This window comes from Neodiprion virginianus, chromosome 1 (genome assembly GCF_021901495.1).
Source record: "Neodiprion virginianus isolate iyNeoVirg1 chromosome 1, iyNeoVirg1.1, whole genome shotgun sequence".
NCBI lineage: Eukaryota > Metazoa > Arthropoda > Insecta > Hymenoptera > Diprionidae > Neodiprion > Neodiprion virginianus.
In genome coordinates, this window is record NC_060877.1 from 4,667,770 (window position 1) to 4,688,455 (window position 20,686).

A 20,686-nucleotide genomic window follows, 5' to 3' on the forward strand; every position below is an offset into this window, starting at 1 on the left:
ATATTACGAAAAATTGCTTCACGGAACGGTGTTTCCATTTACGGTAGTCTCATTCATTTCTTCTTTGAGCAAGGAAGGTTCCTTTACTCCAGGGTATATTATACTCGGACTCGCAGTCTCTGCACTCGCAGAGATCTCAAATTTCGAACGTCATCTGAAGCCGCCACGCCGTTGAATCGGTAAGTGACAGTTTTGAAGAGGACAAATTGCTCGAATCATAAGCTCTATACTTCTACACTTGTATTATTATATACAGCGAGTAATTATTGCGGTCGTACGAAGCGAATCTGCTCCATCGGACGAGAGACTTTCACGCGTCCGCCATACCGACTTTCTGCGGGGTGGTGACCCGGAGTAGGTATAATAATATGCTGTATCGCTTATATTCGATGACGATTTTTAAGCCCTCCTTTTGCGGAGAAAACGGGAGCGTTATATTTCCTTTTCCCTTTCCTTTCCATCGAAGAGAGCAGGGTGTGGCGTTGTTCGTTTCCTACTTCCGTTTTCCAATTTTTCACTATTCCCTCCCGTGAAGCGATCGACCGAGAGAACCGGTCAGTGTACGTTCAATCTTAGAAATCCTCATACGGTCACGAATCGTGCGAATGTAAAAAAGTTAATCGCACGATTATCAAATCTAGCATCGTTGTATGTATTTTTGTTTTCAATTTTCAAACATTGAAATTGTCTTGATTCCCTCCATTCATCCGATTTTCTTATAAATTCATTGGGTCTCTGAGATCCACAATCAGCTGTAAGGTACCTGCGTACTGTAGAATTGTTATCATATGTTACAAAACGACGAAGGAGACTGCATAATTAAGAGTCCACGTCAGAAGGGACGTGAAAAGTTTTTCGTCGTGCTGGAAATTTTGTACATTTGATCGAATGTAAATGAGGAGAATTCTCGCGGTGTCGTTGGAATACGTGACGAGTTGGAAAGAAGAAAAGGGAATCTAGGGCAGCAGACGTACGAAGCAAGTACAAGACCATAGAAAGGAAAGTCGATCCGTCGAGGCGTACGCAAGAAACTTCTTCTCTGCAAGCCAAACACTGCATCGTTGGGTACAGAGTTACAGAGAGTCTAAATAGTCGAGCAGCCAGTCGTCCTCCAGGTACAAATCGAGTGGCGTTCTCCCCCCCCACCGTGCCCCTACTTTTGGGGAGCTTTCGCATCCCACCCTGGAGTCTTGGCACGGTAAGGGGACGGCGTCCCCGTTAAAGAACTACGTTGACCACCAGCCGCTAGAACATACTCTTTGGCATTAAACAGTCGAACATTATCACCAGGCAGAGTTAGCCGACTGTGTTACCGTGCAGGCTGCTCCTTGCACACTTCGGGAAGTCACTTGGTCGCAATATATCGCAGTCGTAAGAAAATCGTGGTATTTTGTCAGTGTGTGGTGTCGTGGTGGCTCCAGACTTCGATCGGAGTCTCTCATTGTCGGTATCAATTACTGAGCACGATTTTAACATCGACGTGATACCGTTACTGAGAATATTCGCGAAACGCGAGCAAATGCAGGCAGAATGATTCGCAGGTGAGGAAACAGACGTGGAATCGAATTTTTTACATTTTATTGTTTTTCCGAATCGCGTTAGAGAGGTAAAGGTGGTCGGCGGAATTTTTCGAAATTTCGCGCGGTCTACGGTGATACTTGTAATTGCTAGTTATTAAAATGTACACGCGTATATTATTTATACACACACCGACGCGGTTGAAGCCTCCACGGAAAGTGAAAGGGGCGTTTAACCGGCTCTGAGAAAGTATAAAATATCTCGTTTTATTTGGATCATCCCGTGATTACTGTGCTCGTCTTGACGTTCGCCGCAGGCGGTTAGATTTAGGTAACAATAAAACGAGGACAACGGTTCTTGATGTCTTCGGGATGTTTGAAAGGAGGCTGACACCGAGGCAATTGCGATGATTCGGAAGTTAGGAATCGCCTTCTATCACCCGTCATATTTCACTCTCACACACCTTTCTTTCTTTCCTTCTTTCTTCCCTCCGGGTACGCACGAGTAAAACGGACTCGCGTAGGAGATCCGATGCTCGCAGGACTAACGCTACACGGATCCATGCACACCTTGAGCGCAATGTGACTATCGCCGTCCGTATTAAGTGTCAAAAGTGAAAATCGTCTTCCGCAAAATTCGATACGGGCACGCACCGTGTAACCCAATATCGCACATTTCTAAGGATACCGTTGGTTGTACAGTCCTCTCGCGTTTTTGCCGAACCAGCTTTCCGAACGGATTGCAAAAGCCGGGATATTGCCAGTGCCAGATATTGCCGGACACATCGGCTGAACGGTTGGACAAATCAAGGACCTTTTCTTATCGGAGATCAAAATTCTACGTCATGTCTACTCCGATTACCTCTCGATTTCGAGTATCATATTCTGACGAAATTTATCCTGCATTCTTGACCAATGTAAAGTAGGCAAACGGAACTTTTTTACTTTGCAACGTCGTTTTCAGAAACTTACTAAGGTTGAAAATATCGACGAACGAATACGAAACGCGCGCTAGAGAACAAATCAGAATGTCCACATGCATGTACAAGTAGCCAGAATAAAGAACCGTTGAATAGAAAGGAAGTCGCCATACCGTTGACATGATTTTGTTGGGACGTTTGCGGAATACGCTTCTTTTAGCTTGAAATTTATTCATCTCGTGATGTCGTGACGCGTGTCGGGTCGCGGGTAAGTCGAGACGTTCAGCGAGCACTAGGGAAACATAAAAATGTATAAAATGAGTGGAAATTGAATAAATAAAAGAAAAGATATACCTCAGGAGCGGAGAGATTTTCAGAGCTGACGTCATCGGCTGCATTGCAATGACGCAACGCGTCTCGAGGATCGGTATAACATCCGGAGAATTCAACGGGCCTTGAAAGACGCTCTTTACTTTTCAATCGTGGGATTTATTTGAAAAGAAATTCATCGCGTCTTCGGTTTCAACTTTCCCCCTTCTCAAGCTGGATCTTTATCACGCTTCAATTGATTCGGTTCGGTGATTTCAGCCCCCCTCCGCCTTGCGCAGACAGTCGATCTAATTGTCTGGATATGATTTTAGCGTTACATCGATACCCAGATAGATATTATTACGGTATATATATATATATATATATTTCACAGCTGGATAGACATGACCGATCGTTTATTCGTGGGAGTATCGGTCATGCCTCGTTTCTGAGATCGTTATCAGAAATAAAAGAAAGAACATAAAAACATGCCTCGGTGTAAATTGTACAATCAGGCGGGCTTCGCAGTTAAGTTAAGTGGTTTTGCGAAAAATTGCACGCGGCGACCATTGACGAAGGCAGCAGCCTGTCTGCGGTCAGCCGGAAAACGCGAGGGTCCCGAAAGCGTAAAATCATGTAACTGCAGTAGCCGCTAACCGGACAACGTCTCAATTGACTTTCCATAAACCCGGTGACAACCGCAGTTTAAGTAATTTGAAGAATAGCGTATTACGGCTGAGCGTAAACCAGCAATTGCGACACCTCCGCGAGTCCTTTGCAAATTGATTGCAGGTTGTATGCAGCGAATATTCGGCCACCGCACTCCCCTGTCCTTAAACAGGCAATATAACGCCTTAATGATCCCTGGCTCGGAGTACTCTTGGCTTACTCAAAACCTCATTAAACTGTGAAACTGCAGTTGCGTATTGTTCGAAAGTTATCCGAGGTCCGTTTAATTGGTTTTATATGTATAAGCGCAGCCCGCGAACTAGTTTATGTGCCAACCAATCGTTACAACGTCGAGTTCTACCGCCGCCGCTACCAAGATACGTATCGAAACCGCATAATGGACCATGCGCGTACAGACATAGGTATAAATATATTTATTTTCCAGTCTCGCGATACGTAAACACATATCGGGTATGGTTAACGATCAAATCTTTCATTATCATAGCCGTATTCAACCTTATTGCACCTAATACCATTTTCGCATAATCGTTAGCGAACCGCACGATAAGTAAGCTCCCAATACCGATCACTCGCTGTATGCTAAAACCTACGATCAGTCTGTCTGCCCACGGGCTGCTCGGGACACGTGCTCGCGGTTTCCCCTGTACTACGAACCTCGCAGTGAGCCTATTTCCATGTTTCGAACTCGCGTTTCACGCGACATAACTATGCCCTGCTTTTGTCCAATCGACTACGAGATTGTATAATATATGGTTGCTCGTGTCAAAACTACTTCAATTTACGACGGCACCTCACCCACTTGTGGTTAACCTACGTTTCTGCCACTTTTATTCACCGTCGTTCAAGCGGAGAATGTTGTGTTTTTTGTTTATTTTTATTTTTATTTATTTATTTTTTTGCACGCATGTCGTATTTCTTGGACTTGGTCATCAAGTTCCGTACAAGTTTATCAACGAGGAACAATGTCGGATACTTGCAACGAAACGCACAAAGAAGGAATCAATCATCCGGCAGAAAGAAACCAATGATCTTGATCGATTAGCATAGCAACTATATACGGTGTAGGACGCGAAGAACGAACAATGCGTGTCACTGGTATGATTCATCTCTGTCCGGACAGAGATCGTATACATTGTATGCTATCGCGCATTTCTCAACAGCAGCAATTTATGGCCTATAATATTATCTATAATAAGCTCGTTTTTCGATCGCTTAAGCGGAACGGAGCAAAAATATTACAGCCGATTCGGCACGCTGTAAGGTGTCTGCGAGTGGTCATCGAGTGAACGGATTTGCTGAACTTGTCGATACATCGGCCGAAGCATCCGGACTCGAAAGGCAATAATCCTCCGGTCGTCAGTCGTCCATCCGTTCGTTCGGTTGGCGCAATCCGGGCTCGTAAAACGCGCCTGCGTAACGAGCCTCGGGAGGTGCAGAGAATGCTATTAGGATGCGTAGTTATTTTTGCTTTTCAGCGGACGATTCGCGCGATAATGATTTCGTTCCTGTGATTTCAGATCACCGATACCGCGGACGCGGTTAGCCGCGGTTCTGATTGCGGCAGTGACGATTTTCGGAGCCGATCTAAGGTGTTCGGGAATCCAGTATCAGCCGATCGACGCTTACTCAACAATCGGCGATGAATGCGCCCTGGTTCTCGACGGTCCCGGAAGATCGAGCGCCTTCGATTACACCTACAACCTGCTGCGCGGTACATTGTGAGTATGATATAGTTTTAATTCGTACCTTGGAGTTGTGGGATTCGCGAATAGGGATATGATTAAATATTACACTTACGTGGGAATACGCTTGTTCGGATTCGCAGGGCGAGCACGTGAGCGATGAGGCAACGGTTAATTAATTCGCAATTATTATCGCACCGCACGAAAGCTATCATGTGAGCACTTTCTCCGCGATGCATGGCGTGCGATAAGTACCCGTAGCCTAGGTTGCGTTTATTACACATTGTACCGTGTATCATCTACTCCCGAGCCGACGTGTGCAACCACCCCGAATAATGCCCGGCTGAACGTCGAATCGGTGACGCGAATGACGCGTGAAAATGTTGCTCAAGAGCTTGTACTCCTCGGGCTTTTCGGCTCGACAGCTGGACCTCATTGGTCGGTATCGACTACCGACGATTAACGACACGTCGTCTACTCCCTGACCAGATCTCGTATCTCATATCGCGTGCAACCGCGGCAAAACTGCTTTTATCGATGCCTCGAGGATACGAAATAATGGAGCCGGACTCGAGAGGAATGAACATGTTCCGCCGCACCTCGGCAAGGAACGCAGCTACATACATGCACGCTCGATATTCGCCAGCGTCGCCGGCGTTCCAAATCTCTACGTAACGTTGGGTCGGTCGGTGTTGCTGCTTTATCTTTGAATGAAAATATGTAATCGCTTGTACTCTCGCAACGATGTAATATCGTAACACATACCCGTTGTGCGTATTATGACGTGTCTGTATGCGGGGAAAATAGAGCCTGTCATTCTTAAACGCATAATTATTGTTACGCCCGCGTTTGCATTTCTAACGGGTATATTATATATATATATATATATATATAATATATAATTTATATATACACACACACACACACACATATATGTTATATATACAGTGGGTACAATATAATATATCCGAGCCGTACCCGCACACGTGCGAATGGTTAAATAAGTCTGACTTAATAAATGAACTTTCTAACCCGGCAAAACCGCCGTCACGTCGAAGGCCGAAATTGTGTCGAAATCGTCGAGTACATCTGGACCAAGTTTTATCTCTAACCGGGCAAAATCATCTCTGTACGGTACAATTGCATTTCTACATTTACCCACACGGTCGTTCAGCAGCAGATACGTTCGGCTGCCTAACTACCTGAACGAATTAAGGCAAGGTCGTATGCACTGACCCCTTTTCTCGCCTCGAAAGATCACCGAATAATTGCACGGCTGTCCGTCTTCCTTGGTTATTCTTCTTCCCTTGATACTTCGTATCCAGGCCCTTGGAACGACCTCCGCTTCTCCAAGGACGCGGAGGTATTGCGGGTGAAGTGTAAATTGGACGTACGGATACCCCCGAGACTCGTACAAGAGTGCACGGGTGATTATATAATGAATGATCAACGGTCGAGTGGAGTTCGATACCGAGTATAAGCCGCTATTCCGTAATGAACGACTGGCATGATATACTTACTTACTTCCAAGCTTGACGTAAAGAACTCGTGAAATTTATTGGCTGGAAAAGGGAAGCCGAATAGAGTAATCGAGCAGCGGATATATCGCTTCGGGAGATACTCTCGGGGGCCAAGATTTAGTGCTAAATTACACCTGACTGACTTGAACTGACTGATTGTCAGGCCAATCTTTGCCTCAACAATCAATCCGACCCTCTATCGGTCTAACGTTGGATATAATTTCCAACCTCTTAGCTTAATTCATTTCGTCAATTATCTCTCGCGGTAAAATCTGCCACAGGCATTTACTCTATTCAATCACGTTACGCCTAACGCCAAAGTTGCACGGGTATGATCGGGACATGGAAATTGATCCAATCATTACGAGTCGACCAACAACCTTTCGTCGTGATGCAAATATTGATTATCACTGGCGTTATTTGATCGCGGAGCTGAAAGACGGTGTCAAGATTTTAATAACCAATTTTTCACTTCAATCCTGCCCTTCTTACGCGTGTCATTAGCTGTGTTCGAAGCGATGCCGAGATCGAGCTAATGATCGAGAGCGACGTGCCGTAACCGTTTTACAAGACAGCTGTTAAATATTTCATAACACAAGTTCTGACTCTGATGGTATTTAGTGTTAGATTATCTCGTTTCCAGTCAACGGATGCAAGTTTTTTCACCTGTTAAACTTCGGACCTAGGGCTATAACGTCTACCCGCACAATACGTGTCGGCTAATCGGACAGTAGCGATTTATTTCATCGCTCACTCTCTTTCTTTGTATTTCCTTCATTCTTCGATCTCTTCCCTCTCGTTTACCACCGAATCATTCATCTTCGAGACCCCGAGGCGAGGCCTTTGGCCACTTGGAAGTGGTGCAACACCCTTTCAGCGGTGACTGGAAACCGAAAACTATACCCACTACACAAAGTTACCGCGACTAACTGACTGACTGACTGAGTGAGTGACGTGCCGACGTCGCGAAACGCCTTGTCTGCGTTCCAGAAACCAGATATGCCGGCGCTGATCCTTACCTAGATCGCTTTTCTCACTGGCATGCGGCATCTTGTATTACCTCCTCGGCTACGGAGCCTTCGCAATTCGCACAACACCTTTTACGCAATCCAAGTGTAATGCTCGCCTCGCGTAAATAGAACCGCAGGCCAACGCACGCGGCATTCCTATGCAACCTTACTTAGTTTCTACCATTTATCTCTCATCCAGCAACGCGCCGCCGTTGACGTCCTTGCAAAATATTTGCTGTTCAACGTCCGATCATCCGCCCATTGTAGTATCATACCTTCGTATTTTACGACGTGTACCGACCCACGTACTTTGACGGAAATTTCTTCTATCCATTTTTCGTCTAACATTTGCTTCTTTCGTTTTACAGCCCGCCTTCTGCCGGAAGTCAGACGTGCATCACTTACGACGCCGTGAACCACGCTTACATCGAAGCTCGCAAACGCATCAGTAAGTTTTTATTTCCTTTTACTTTTTTCCGTACCGCGTTCTGCATTGGTGAAGAATATTGTCGATGAAATCGATGCGTTGCGTATCGTAATTGGGATAAATTTTCCGCGTATATTAATAGGCGGGACCAGTTGTCGAGTATATCATGTAGCAAGTGACAGTCCGACGTGAAAGGCATTTGCAGAAAATGTCGCGTTGGGCTAAAAAATTTATCCTCAATAACGAGATAATGTGGTTGACAATTAGGCACTTAGCGGCGCGGTCGATACAGAATGTATCGATGGTTAATTAGAGACAAATACGCACGGAGGTATCGCCGCAGCTTGTTTGATCCTCTCAAAGCAGAGTCGACCTGCAGCCTACGGGCTACTGCAGGTGAATACGTATGTTTATCGGCGCAAAAATACCCGTTCGTTACACTACGATTTCTCAATACTTAATGCAAGCACCGCGAGTGAGGTCGACCACTTTGTTTACGGACCACAAATAGGTCGGTAAGTGCTAGTTAACGTCAGCGACACGTTCATAGTTGCTGAATTAAATTGCTTTACATTAGGCATATCTCGACACTGATATGAATGAGAATGGAGAACCATTTTTTCAACAGTCTGGTCAAACTTTGCGTTCATTTACTCGCACGAGAAACTAATTTTCACCGATTTCTAAACAGGCCAAAGTCCTTTACTTTATACCGACAACCTTCGGCGTCAACTTATATTGTCCAATTTTCGAATAGAAAAATTGGAGATGATTCAAAGCATGACGAGTATTTTGACGTATAATCTTTTTGGGCTTGTTAGCTGTTACGAAATTATCTCGTAAAGTTTGTAATTGTTGAGTATGTAAGAATCTGAAGTTACATATAATAGATTCATTCCCTGCGAGTTGAATGTTAGGAATAGAAAAAACTAACAGTTCATTAACGGTTATGATTTATGTTTACCCGCTATTACTTACTGATTATCTAAAAGCTTCGTAAATTATATAAGGCAATCTCGAGGGGGGAAGAAAATAATCCATCATGATAATTCGCAATAAGTGCAGACAATATAGGCCACAACTAATCTAATTACCCTGCGTAAGATTGCCTTCTGTATAATAAGTGAGGAAAAACCCGTGACCGCGATTTACTAATTTATTTCAACAAAAATACGCTTCGTCATCCTGCCTCGCTTTCACCCTGTATTCCGGTTTCTCTTTGCATTTCGCCCCAAATATTCTACCGGTATTTGTACATTTATGCAGTTCGAAAAGGCGTGCGAAATTACAGGAAGAAATTAAACGAACCTGTCACAAACGCTCTGCCGCTATGCGAGATTACTTGTTCTAGGTTTATGGATTTCTTTGCGTGGTTTTTACCAACATTTGAAATCATCCCTCAGTTTAAACAAATATACCTTACACCATATTTCATAACGAAGTTATTTTTTCAATCTTTGACTTACATGTGTCTGTTGTGTTGCGTTGTACAGACGTTGCTCAGCCCAACACCGAAACATGGCGCGGAGAAGACTTGGCCACGGTCGGCGAGCTCCTTTTGGACATCTCTACAAACCTCGCGCAAAAGTACGTCTGACACTGTTTAGCAGCAATTCTCCGATAAAAATATTGTTTCAAGTTATCGCAGAGTGTAATATTCAGGACCTGAATGTTTGATACCTGACCAGTTGAGCTTGAAAAAAGGTTCTCGTTTAGAAAGTGTCCAATAACAGGAGATCCGCAAGGATTGTCGTTAAACCAGTCGTAAACTTCTGAAACTGATAGTAAAATTTTTGGACCTTTGGTGTCAAGTGTTTCAAGCTAATGCCAATAGTTTTGTATTCGGTTCAATCTCTGCGAATCTCGATGGGAAGGAGGGCGAAGATGAAAAATAGTAAAACATTCCACGCGTTTAGGTACGGACTAACTTACGACGACATCGAAAAGGGTCTTCCGCTTATCGATACGTCGAAAACCTTGATTCGCGAAGTCTGCCCAGCGTTCCTGAGCAACGTCGAGTGCCGTCCAGGAAAATATCGGAGATACGACGGACTTTGCACGAATCTGGAAAACCCAACGTGGGGGGCAACCATGACGCCGTTCTCAAGGTAACCGAAACGTTTCCTTCCGCTTAGTATAGTTTTCATTTTTATAAACAAGATTAATGACACGCCCGAGAGAGATTTAAACGCTAATCCGCATCCTCTCGAGCGGGACTCTTGACGGACGTTCACCTCTGCCTCGGCGGCAGCAAACGGCACCGACTGCGAGGTGTTTGATCATTTTGAAATACCTGCCTTAATAAAGACCTTCGTTGGCCTTCGCCTTAGACTTCTGCCTCCGAGGTATTCCGACGGCATAAACTCGCCCAGAATATCTGTCACCGGAAATCAGCTACCTTTGGCTCGTGTCGTTTCTCGCACCATGCACCCTGACGAAGGTTATCACGACCATGCCGGTACTGTCATGGTCATCGCTTGGGGCCAGTTTATGGATCACGACTACACTTTGACCGCCACACCGTTAGGTAAGTACCTTCGTATAAATTAGCTATCTCTTATTTGGTCCTCGGGCTGTCACGACATTTTACAGCTGATTCGTCAAACGTGCCCATGAATATGTTCGAAGCACGAAACTTATACGCCGTTTCGCTTTGCGATGTATCCACCCAAAGTATTGTCCGGTAATGCTAACTCCAAACTTTCTCATTCTTTTTCTCTGATTGTTGCGCATCGATATTCTTATGACAATTGTTGTTTTCTGAACAGGCCGTAAAGACATCGGTGAATGAACGCTTCGATGTGCTTACAATTACGCTCATTCGCTATAGCGTGGTAATGGTCTGTTTCAACGGTTCATTTACGGTGGTTTCATCCCGCGCCCTTTCTAATAACACGATACCGTTGTACTTGCACCGTGCCGTTAAAAAATTGAGAGAGTGATCGTCACAATGGTCACTCCTAAAAATTATACCCTAATTGCAAGAGAAAGTGCGAGTTTATTGACTCGGTGCAATGATCTCACGTTGCAGTCCTTTCATTCCCAGGTCCTTCACCAATCTCCGAATGTACGTTATATCCGTAGGTAATATAATGATGATTGCGTGAAAGTTGATTTCGCAGATTCTATTGAACTTTGCAAAGAACAAACTTTGTACATGAACGATGAAAATAAAGAGGAAAGAAATATCGTCAACTAGATTTTAATCCCGTGTTACCTACACAGACTTGCTGAACCGAAATGATCCCGAGGAGTGCTGCCACAGGCCGCCGCACCTGAAAAATCCTTACTGCAACGAGATCCTGATACCGGAGGACGATTACTTCTACAGACTGTTCGGGGTACGCTGCATGGACTTTGTTCGAGGTTTCCCAGCGCCTCGACCCGGATGTCGCCTCGGTTCTCGCGTCCAGTTCAACCTCCTCACCGGGGTCCTCGACGGCAACACGGTTTACGGAGTGTCGGACGCTTTTGCGAGGTAAATATCACTTGACCAAACGTATCTTCGATGCGTTCCCATTGAATATAACGTCTTTTCCGACATTCGTGTGAGCGGACGTGAACGTGTAACGCAATTGCACCACCAATGTCGTCAAGGATATCGTAACGCAGGTGTGTACAACGTTTAATTGCGACAAGGGATATAGAAAAAAGGGCTATCAAGGTTAACTCAATCGATCAAGTTACACCAAGGTGTCAACGAATTATCGGTTCTGTTGACCCAGAAACAGTAAACATTACGAAATTCACGATGTCGTGGGTGTGACTGGGATATTATGCGTAATACGTCGGACCAACGGTTTTTAAAGATCAGTTCAACTTTTTATTCCGATTCTTATCAGGTGATACCGTATCTGTGAATAACAACCACCCGACGTTCCGAGAGTTGTAACAAACGTTGAAATGATACAATCAAATGAAAAGTTTTTCTTCGGTAGAAAACTGCGGACCGGATATGGCGGACTGTTACGTATGAACCCCGTGTTCTCTGAATACGGACTTAAAGATTTGCTGCCCCTGAAGCTCGACATTCCTGATGAAGGTTGCACCAGGCCAAACCGTTCCATGTACTGCTTCGAGGCCGGTAAGTTTCCTCCGTTTAACTTCCCACCCTGATTTGAAGCGGTTGCTTAACAATCGTGGTTCGTCCGTTGCGCTCCGTAGGTATAATCGATCGTTAAACCTTGTTTCGTTTATAGTCAAGAACGAGGTAATAATGGACAGCGACGGTTGATTATCCTGTGTAAATTAATAATCGCATGTATGCATAATACACGTTCAGTCGCGTAAGCAACCGATCCGGTTATTTCTAGAACATTGGTCAACTAACTAAGAAGTTATCTCTACAAATATTTACTACCACTATGGATAACTTTCTAATCGCAACTAGTCACGTGAGAAGTTCATTACTTGTAAGAAGAATTTCGAACTGTTCTTTATACACACTAAAGCACGTCCCCCAGGTACGTTACATATGTTACGCTGTAACAATTTCTTATCATTTATAGGGACTGTCCCCGTTATCGATCGTTCGTATTACTTCAACTTTTCGTCAATTTTCCCTTCGAATTATAATTCCATGATCGTCGGAATATCGTTAATTTTATCTTAATCTTTGCATATATTTCGGACCTATATCACGGTCGGTATGATAATTATTTATTTATGTATATTTATTTTCAACTGGGCCCTTAGGATAATTAATTAATTCTTTTCGTCGTCTGTTTTTTTTTCTTTTTTTTTTACTGTCTTTCTTGTTCTTCGAAGTTTTAACTGACATCCAAGACAAATGTAACGATGTAGAGTATAGTCACTAATTGATAGAAGTATGTTCGCTGAAAATCAAGGAGGAGGTGAGGGAGAAACTTTGATCTTTCGAAAACGGTGGCGCAGCTTATCAAAAAATTAAATATAAAAGCCGTGAATGTAGCTAACTTGTGGAGTTGGATTTTTCGCATTTTGCAGGTGAGATTCGGGTCAACGAGCAGCTGGTACTGACCTGCATGCACACGCTGCTGGCCAGAGAGCACAACCGGGCAGCCAACGCCCTGGCCCAGGTTAATCCTCACTGGGACGACGAGACGATATTCCAGGAGGCAAGACGTATCGTAATTGCTGAGATCCAGCACGTCACCTATAACGAATTTCTCCCAATTTTGCTCGGAAAGGAGGTCATGGAGAAGTTTGGCCTCCTGCTTGAGAAAGACGTAATTTTACAACCATACGTTTTACTTATTACGCAATTTCTGCTTTCTTAACGCGTATAACATACCGACTACACGTACACCCGTTCGGCTCCACCCCTTCCCTATATATTATCATGTGGCTTGAAATGCCTACGGCTAGAATGACTGACAATCAATGCCAAACACCTTGCGTATGCTCCAGTTTGCCTCTTATTTATGGGGGAGTTGGAATGCCGGTACAGGACTTTCTTTTATCGAAACAGATTCGATTCTTTTGACGGGGTGTTGATTCCGTGCAACATTGCTCTCTAGTTTATTCTGTCGTTCACAAACCACAGCTAAACCTTTGCTGTTTTATTTCGAAATGCAGGGATACTGGGACGGCTACGACCCGAGTGTAAACCCGGGGGTCTTGGATGCGTTCGCAGCCGCAGCCTACAGATTTGGTCATTCGTTGCTCCCGACGGCCGTTGAAAGGTGGAGCAAAGCTCACAAGTTCATCGGTACGTATCGGCACTCGGTATTTCGGACGACCGTGTGGTAACGCGTCAAAAATGTTGATCAACGTCGAAGCAACGGATGAAAGAATTATTTCCCTAATTTTCTTTCAGCGTCCAAACGGCTCTCCGATCTTATCAGAAGACCCTACGATCTGTACCGCGCTGGGGTCTTGGATGAATATTTTATGGGTCTGATGAATCAGGTCGCTCAGGCTATGGACGATTCTATCACCCAGGAGGTCAGTATTGGCGTCAAGTTGGAATCCCCGCGTATTAAAGTTTCGATTCCGATTTTACCCTCCTCTTTTTTTTTTTGCCTTGTTTCTTCAGGTCACCAATCATCTGTTCAAAAAAGTCGGCGCGAAATTCGGTATGGATTTAGTGTCGTTCAATATGCAGCGTGGTCGAGAATTCGGACTTCCTAGCTACATGGAGTTCAGGTAACCAGGAATAATATACCTATACATATTTGATGTGAAAAAGAGACTGGGTTTCGTTAGATTTATACCTCATAAATTGTTTCTTTTTTTTTCGACAGAAAATTCTGCGGACTTCCCGGTGCTGACACTTTTGAAGAACTCTTCGGATCCATGCCAAACGAGACCATCAGGCGATACAGCTCGATATTTCAGTTAGTATATGTTTATTTATTAAAAAAAGAATCGTTGAATAGTCGTTGTGCATCTATAAAAATAAAAATGTCCATCATTTTAGGCATCCCTCTGACGTCGATTTATGGTCCGGTGGTGTCTCTGAGAGACCACTTCCAGGTAGCATGTTGGGTCCCACTTTCGCTTGCATTATTGCAACGCAATTCAGCTACTCGAGACGCGGGGATCGCTTTTGGTACGAACTGCCGAATCAGCCGTCTTCTTTCACTCCTGGTAAGCCATAATTTTGAATAAATTCATACGAATTATCAGAAAAAAAAAACCCTAGCGAATAGAAAAAATTATCAGTTTTTAGTATCAACAATAACTACGATATCGTTATCCATAATTCTTGACAATAATCAATATGGATTTTAATAAAACGTTGCAGTAAATTCAGGATAAGAGATTGATATGAAATTTTGAATTGAATTTTTCAATCTTCATCGTTTTATTTTCCTCAGAACAACTCACTGAAATTCGGAAATCCAGAATGGCGAGACTTATTTGTGACAACACGGATCTTATCGATACGATACAAATTTATCCAATGGTTCTGCCCGATCACGAAATGTAAGTAAATCTATTATAAACCGAACTGCCTAACTTCACTTTTCTTGTCTTTTACCTCACGGTTTTTGATTTTAGAAATCCAAGGGTTCCTTGTCGAAGTGGCATTTTACCTAGCATCGATTTTAGCAAATGGGCCGAGTTTCCGTCACCGCAAACGGCGCACGCCGCCCAATACGTGAGTAATATTGCCGAGCAGTATTCGCACCTGGGCAAGTAGATATGAAAGGTACACCTCAGCATCCTGTAAGAGTGTGGGTAGAAAATAGAAATTAGTTTTTAGAACTTACATTAGTTCATAGTGTTATTGGTTTCGTTGTCACTTTTGACCGCGGGCAATTTCCCATCATTACTCAAACATCCAAGTCGAACAATTACCCTTTATCTTTATTCTCCATTTATAATTTTATTCCTCCGTCTTATGTTAAACAATCCAATTATTGTTTCAACAGAACTTTTTCGAACTTTTCAGTTTTTAATTTTGGTATTTCTATTAGAGGAATGTTACTGCAATAGTAACAAATTTTAACGGTTTGCATAGGGTTAGCAAAAATGCTAGCGTACCCTTATTGCTTCTCGGATTCGCCTTGTAGTTATTTTCATCTCGATTTCGCTATAAATAATTATTAAATATGTCCAATTTTATCAAATTTTTTTTCACACTTTATTAACATTCAATTTACTCATTGTTATGTTCATTTTTTTTTTCTTCATAGTTTCACCTAAGTAATAATAATCAAACTTTTTTACCTGCTTAATGTATTACGACACCTGTTATCACGAAACTTATTATCTTTTCTGCATCAAGTAAATAGCTGGACTCTCTTCTCTTCTTTACTACTGTTTCTGTTTCTTACTGTTAGCTAAAATTGTCGGATTTTGCGAAAGATTTAATCCTGACACTGTGTAAGGAATTAACTAGGAATATTTTTATTGTTTTTACATACTGTAGCAATTATCGATGGAGAAACAATCGTTTCAATTACCTGCCAGTGATTCGGTGCTCTCATTTCCAACACCGTCAAACCACGGAGAAAATGTCATCTCACAAATCTTCTTTGCAAACGTAAACAGCATCGCCTCTTATCTAGAAACTTTGCTCACCCAAGAGTGAACCTATGGTTATTTTTTTTTTTTTTTTTCATTTTCGTTTATAAATTTCCCTTGACCAATGGATTACTATCAAACTTCGCCAAATACACACGAACATCACGCACCATCAGCGCCGCACGCCTGCACTGCACGCAATATACATTATATATATATATATATATATATATATATATATATATATATCTCTGACCACAAACATAACCAATGTTTACTTTTGATTATGTTTATATAATCAATTATTAATTGCAATATCGGGACTGAGCCTGAAAGACTAAATCTCTAGCAAAAATGTGTAGTTTCAATACTGACGTAAACATGACGACCTATTTGTACTTTAAACAGGGTATCTGGTAAACCGCGAGTCATTACTTTCAATTAATATTCTTCTCTCGACACGGCTCTTTTACTTTCACTTCGCTTCGATATTTACAATCTGCATAATCAGTAGCTTTGAGGATTCATGCTGACCGATGCCTTTGCGCTCAACAAATAGAGAACGTCGGTAAATACAATAGAAAGTATAAAATTTGGTCGAAAACGGCGCAGCATATGGCATAAGTGTTTATTTCTATGCCAGACTTACGTTATACTGATAATTTAAAGAAAATTGACGTGTTACTCTGAGGTGGGAAAAAATCTCGTATTATCAATAAGCTAATCATTGCCTCATAAATAAATCTATGTACACATATTATGTATAGGTAGAACTACGAATGGTATGTATGTAAACGTATACTGCGTACTGGAATATATTATTACATGCGTACGAAATGTGTATACAAAACCTGCACCCATCCGATTGAGTTACCCACAATCCGCACCCGCCTGCATCAAGTATTTATATATAGTTGATTTATTTTATTATATACCCACGATTGAATACACCGGTATTTATGTATTGTAGGCGTATATCGTAGTATGTAATGTAAATATATATATATATGTATATGTATTGCGCGATATTGTTTAATGATATTATTTAATACGCGTGATTTTGTACATACATACACATAATAATTTACCATCGTCGAAAGAATAAAGTATGGAATTCACTTTGTAAGTGTATTGCGTATAAGTGTAAAATATCGTACATTCAGTATACATGCATCAGCACATATATGTATGTATATAATTGCACAATGCACGATTGATTGGCTGATTGATTGATTGATTGATTGATTGATTGATCGATTGATTGATCGATTGATCGATTATCAATTGTCCGCGCATTTTCTCAAGCCATTCTTTTTCCCTTTACCGATCAGCTTCCTACCTTCTCTCACCTCCTCCGTTCACTTTCCGACTCTGTTCGAGGTCCATTTTGCAATAGGAAGCGACCGTACGTGTCGATCTCTACAAGGATGAAATATACGGGCGTGACTTTTACCACATGCAGACAGGCTGCTTCTCAACCTGACGCTCCGATGCGTGAGAAATTTCTGAGCGCAAGTTTTATTTATTCAGACCAATCTTGACCGATCGAAATTATAATTTCATAACACATTCACATTTCCAAAAATATTTTATATCCACGTAGTTACTTGGAAGAATATTTGAGAACGACCTGAGAACGTGCAGAATTTTTAGCGTGTGCAGTGCCAAATATCGTGTAAACTGTCTTAAAAAATAGCTCGGTGAGTATTACATTATTCCAGATTTCTATTTTGCTTGTAAATAATAGACATCCAAAATTTGTATTTGTGCACGGTAACGTAGAAATTTGATTGTAAATTGCTGTACGTTGACGGGGATGGTTTTTCCAATATCTATGGTAAATCGAGAAAGTACCAATAAATAGTCAAAGTAAATGAGCTTTACATTTTATAGCACTGTGTAAATATACCAACGCTTTCAGGCGTGATGTATTCGTAACCTTAGGATTTACAGATTATTAAATCTATCGCGGGTATCTCGTATTATTTTCAGAACTTTCCTGGACCTTTCGTCATGCCTGTACCTAAACCAATGCCGCCCTTGGTTTACGCCAGGATGCCTAAGGCGTCTGAAAGCAAGAATAACTTGGTGTCAAAGCCTAAAAAGACGTCGGTAACGGTCGCCAAGATTCTAGGATTAGCCGGCCTCCGCCCGTCAAAAATATCCGCCACTTCAGTCACCCCGGAAACTAAACTAAAACCGAAACCCGATAAAAAATCTATTGGTTCACCGTGGCTGATGATGCAGCGTTCGACCCAGATTTACGCCGTGCCAGAGGCAGGCTACTTCTTTGAGAAGTCAGAGGTATCAATTTCCCCGATGAAAGATATCCCCGAAGAGAAACCTCAATCTTTGCGAACCCTGCTCAACGATTTACCCAGAAGTCCTATCAAGGCTCCTATCAAGCTGCCTAAAACGACCGTGAAGAAAGTTGAGCAAACCGATCCAGAGAACATTTTCAGGATAATGGAAATTCTGTCGCGCAATCGTTACGACGAAGGGACGCAGAGCAGCCGGATTCCCCTTCGCAGGTCTAAGCGCCAGGTCACCGCTGACGGGGGGGAAAATCCCGTCGGAGGAATAGCGGGAAAAAAGAAGTCCAGGAAATCCGGCTACACCCCCGTCTTCAAGGTGTGCAACGATACCGCGGCGAGCGAGATTTCGGACTTGAATTTGCCGCCTCCGTCTCCAGAAAAGGAGCCGAAACGCTCCCGGCAGTATTACAGAAACGGCCAGCCGATACCCGATGCTGACGTCGTGCGAACGACGACCGGGACCCCGATTGTTCAAGTCGACGAGACCGTCGAGCCTCCCAAGGAGGCGGCGTTGGTCGACGAAAACGCGAAGAATCAGACCTACATAAACCTTCAGGATCATCAGAAGGGCGTGCAGGATGGAGCGGCCGACGCGCCCAAGGACGCAAACGGTTATCCCGCCGATATACCTCCCTACAATCCGGACATGATACCCTACGTCGAAGTGCCCGATTACACCGATCAGCGAGAGCAGAGCCTCGACAAGGACGACCGAAGGGTGGCGAAGGAGAGGTACGTCGAGTACCCGAACGAAGAGGCGGACGTCGTTGATCCGGAAGCACCGGCTGTCATCGAGCAGCGACCGAGGATGCCGCAAATCATTGTTCTCGATGACGACGTCGGGGATAGCGACGAGGTGCAGATGGAGGCGGAGGAACAGGAGGAACAGGAGGAAGTAAGAGAAGAAACGGACGAAGAAGGGGACGATAACGCAGGGCTGCGACAAGAGGAAGAGGACGATGAAGATTCGACAGTCAAGGATGAGCTACGTAACTCCGAGCCTCAGGAGGATGCGTTCGACTTCGAGACGTTGCGGTTCGACATTGAGGACTACAAGAAGCCGTTCAATCTTGAAGAGTTATTTAAAGAAATCGAGAGGGAAACAGCGGCCGCTTACAAGCAGAACAAGACAAGAGGAGACGTGAACGAGCACCAGGGCAGCAGACGAGTTGAAGTCCGCGGGAACAACGAGCAGGTGAAACGGGACGCGAGTAAGGCCTGGGACAAGGATTTCGAACTTCTTAAAATTCCGGTGATCGAGGAGAGCGAGGGGATTCGAAACAAGGATGGGAAAAGCGAAGAGAAAAGTGCTGGACAGGATGCCACGGTAGTTCCTCCGAATTTCTTCGAGGAGTTTGACCGAGTCTTTAGTTCCTCTACGACCGATACTCCGTTTGCCGGATACTACGAAGACGAGGATGAGGAAGAACGATTTCCCGCCTCGTCGTCCGTAGTCAAAAGCGACGATCTTCGCGAGGATCCTTACGCGCATGAAAAAACCTATGAGAGAATGTTTGGGACTGGAGATGAACGGAATGGATCCGAGCCTGCCAAGGTTGAGGACGATGCGTACTACGGGCAATGGTCGGACAACGACAACGAAGGCGTAGCGGATTTCCTCGAGAAGAAGAAAAAATCAGGGATCAAGGCCGACGATGAACCGAGCGACGAATCGCTCCGTGAAGTTTACGAAACTCTGGGCACTATTCTTGACCGGAAAGATGACGTCTCTAGGCTCGATGATAAAGTCGCTGCAAAGGCAAAGGAGGAGGGAAAAATGCCGGCGATGTACAAAAATTACTGGACACTTGAATACAGTGGTCCGAAGAAAAAAGAAAAGACGTAAATAATGTTAAGATTTACGGTACTGTTGTCACGAGTTTGGAATAACCAGACTCGCAAGTTCGTTGACTAATTTTAATTATAATGAAGTAAAAATGAGACGTTCATAGTCTCAATTCATGTAGAGTGGAACCGCACGTAAAAATTGATATTCTAAGATGTTTAAGTGATTTTTGTTTTAAACTGTAAAGCAATTAGTATTTACAACATCTTACTTCAATGATAAATATACTTGACTTGGAGCAATATATGTACAAAAAAAAAAAACCACGAATGAAAAACGTTCACGCGTGCTCTAAGCATAACGGTGACGTTTAACGATGCCATGCTTGAAAAGTTCTTTTTGCGATGAGCGGTATTGTAATAAGTAAAAAAGTGCGGAAAATAAATTGTTGGAAATTAATTATTATATATTATATATTAATTAATTAATTACTATCATGTCGCGTGATGAGTAATTTTCACGACTATTTACGTCATGTGTAACCCTCGCCTCAAATT

General features: G+C 43.2%; 1 protein-coding gene across 1 annotated transcript; it reads left to right on the forward strand.

The window, feature by feature from the left end:
• Positions 1 to 720: 720 nt before the first annotated feature.
• Positions 721 to 20,588, forward strand: LOC124308095 (uncharacterized). Its single transcript, XM_046770451.1, has 17 exons — positions 721 to 1,541; positions 4,954 to 5,154; positions 8,017 to 8,096; positions 9,569 to 9,662; positions 9,992 to 10,183; positions 10,406 to 10,602; positions 11,301 to 11,553; positions 12,014 to 12,159; positions 13,041 to 13,282; positions 13,632 to 13,764; positions 13,873 to 14,000; positions 14,092 to 14,201; positions 14,300 to 14,392; positions 14,476 to 14,645; positions 14,876 to 14,984; positions 15,060 to 15,159; positions 18,021 to 20,588. Exons 1-17 carry the CDS (start codon positions 1,531 to 1,533, stop codon positions 20,187 to 20,189), a joined length of 4,428 nt encoding a protein of 1,475 aa, XP_046626407.1. The 5' UTR covers positions 721 to 1,530; the 3' UTR covers positions 20,190 to 20,588.
• The last annotated feature ends 98 nt before the right edge of the window (positions 20,589 to 20,686 follow it).

What these genes read in the sequence shown, in the direction of transcription:
- LOC124308095 (XM_046770451.1), top strand. An exon ending in TTTGACCGCCACACCGTTAG is followed by an intron (nt 10,603 to 11,300) that starts GTAAGTACCTTC and finishes TTACCTACACAG; the next exon opens with ACTTGCTGAACCGAAATGAT. An exon ending in GCCTCCTGCTTGAGAAAGAC is followed by an intron (nt 13,283 to 13,631) that starts GTAATTTTACAA and finishes TTCGAAATGCAG; the next exon opens with GGATACTGGGACGGCTACGA.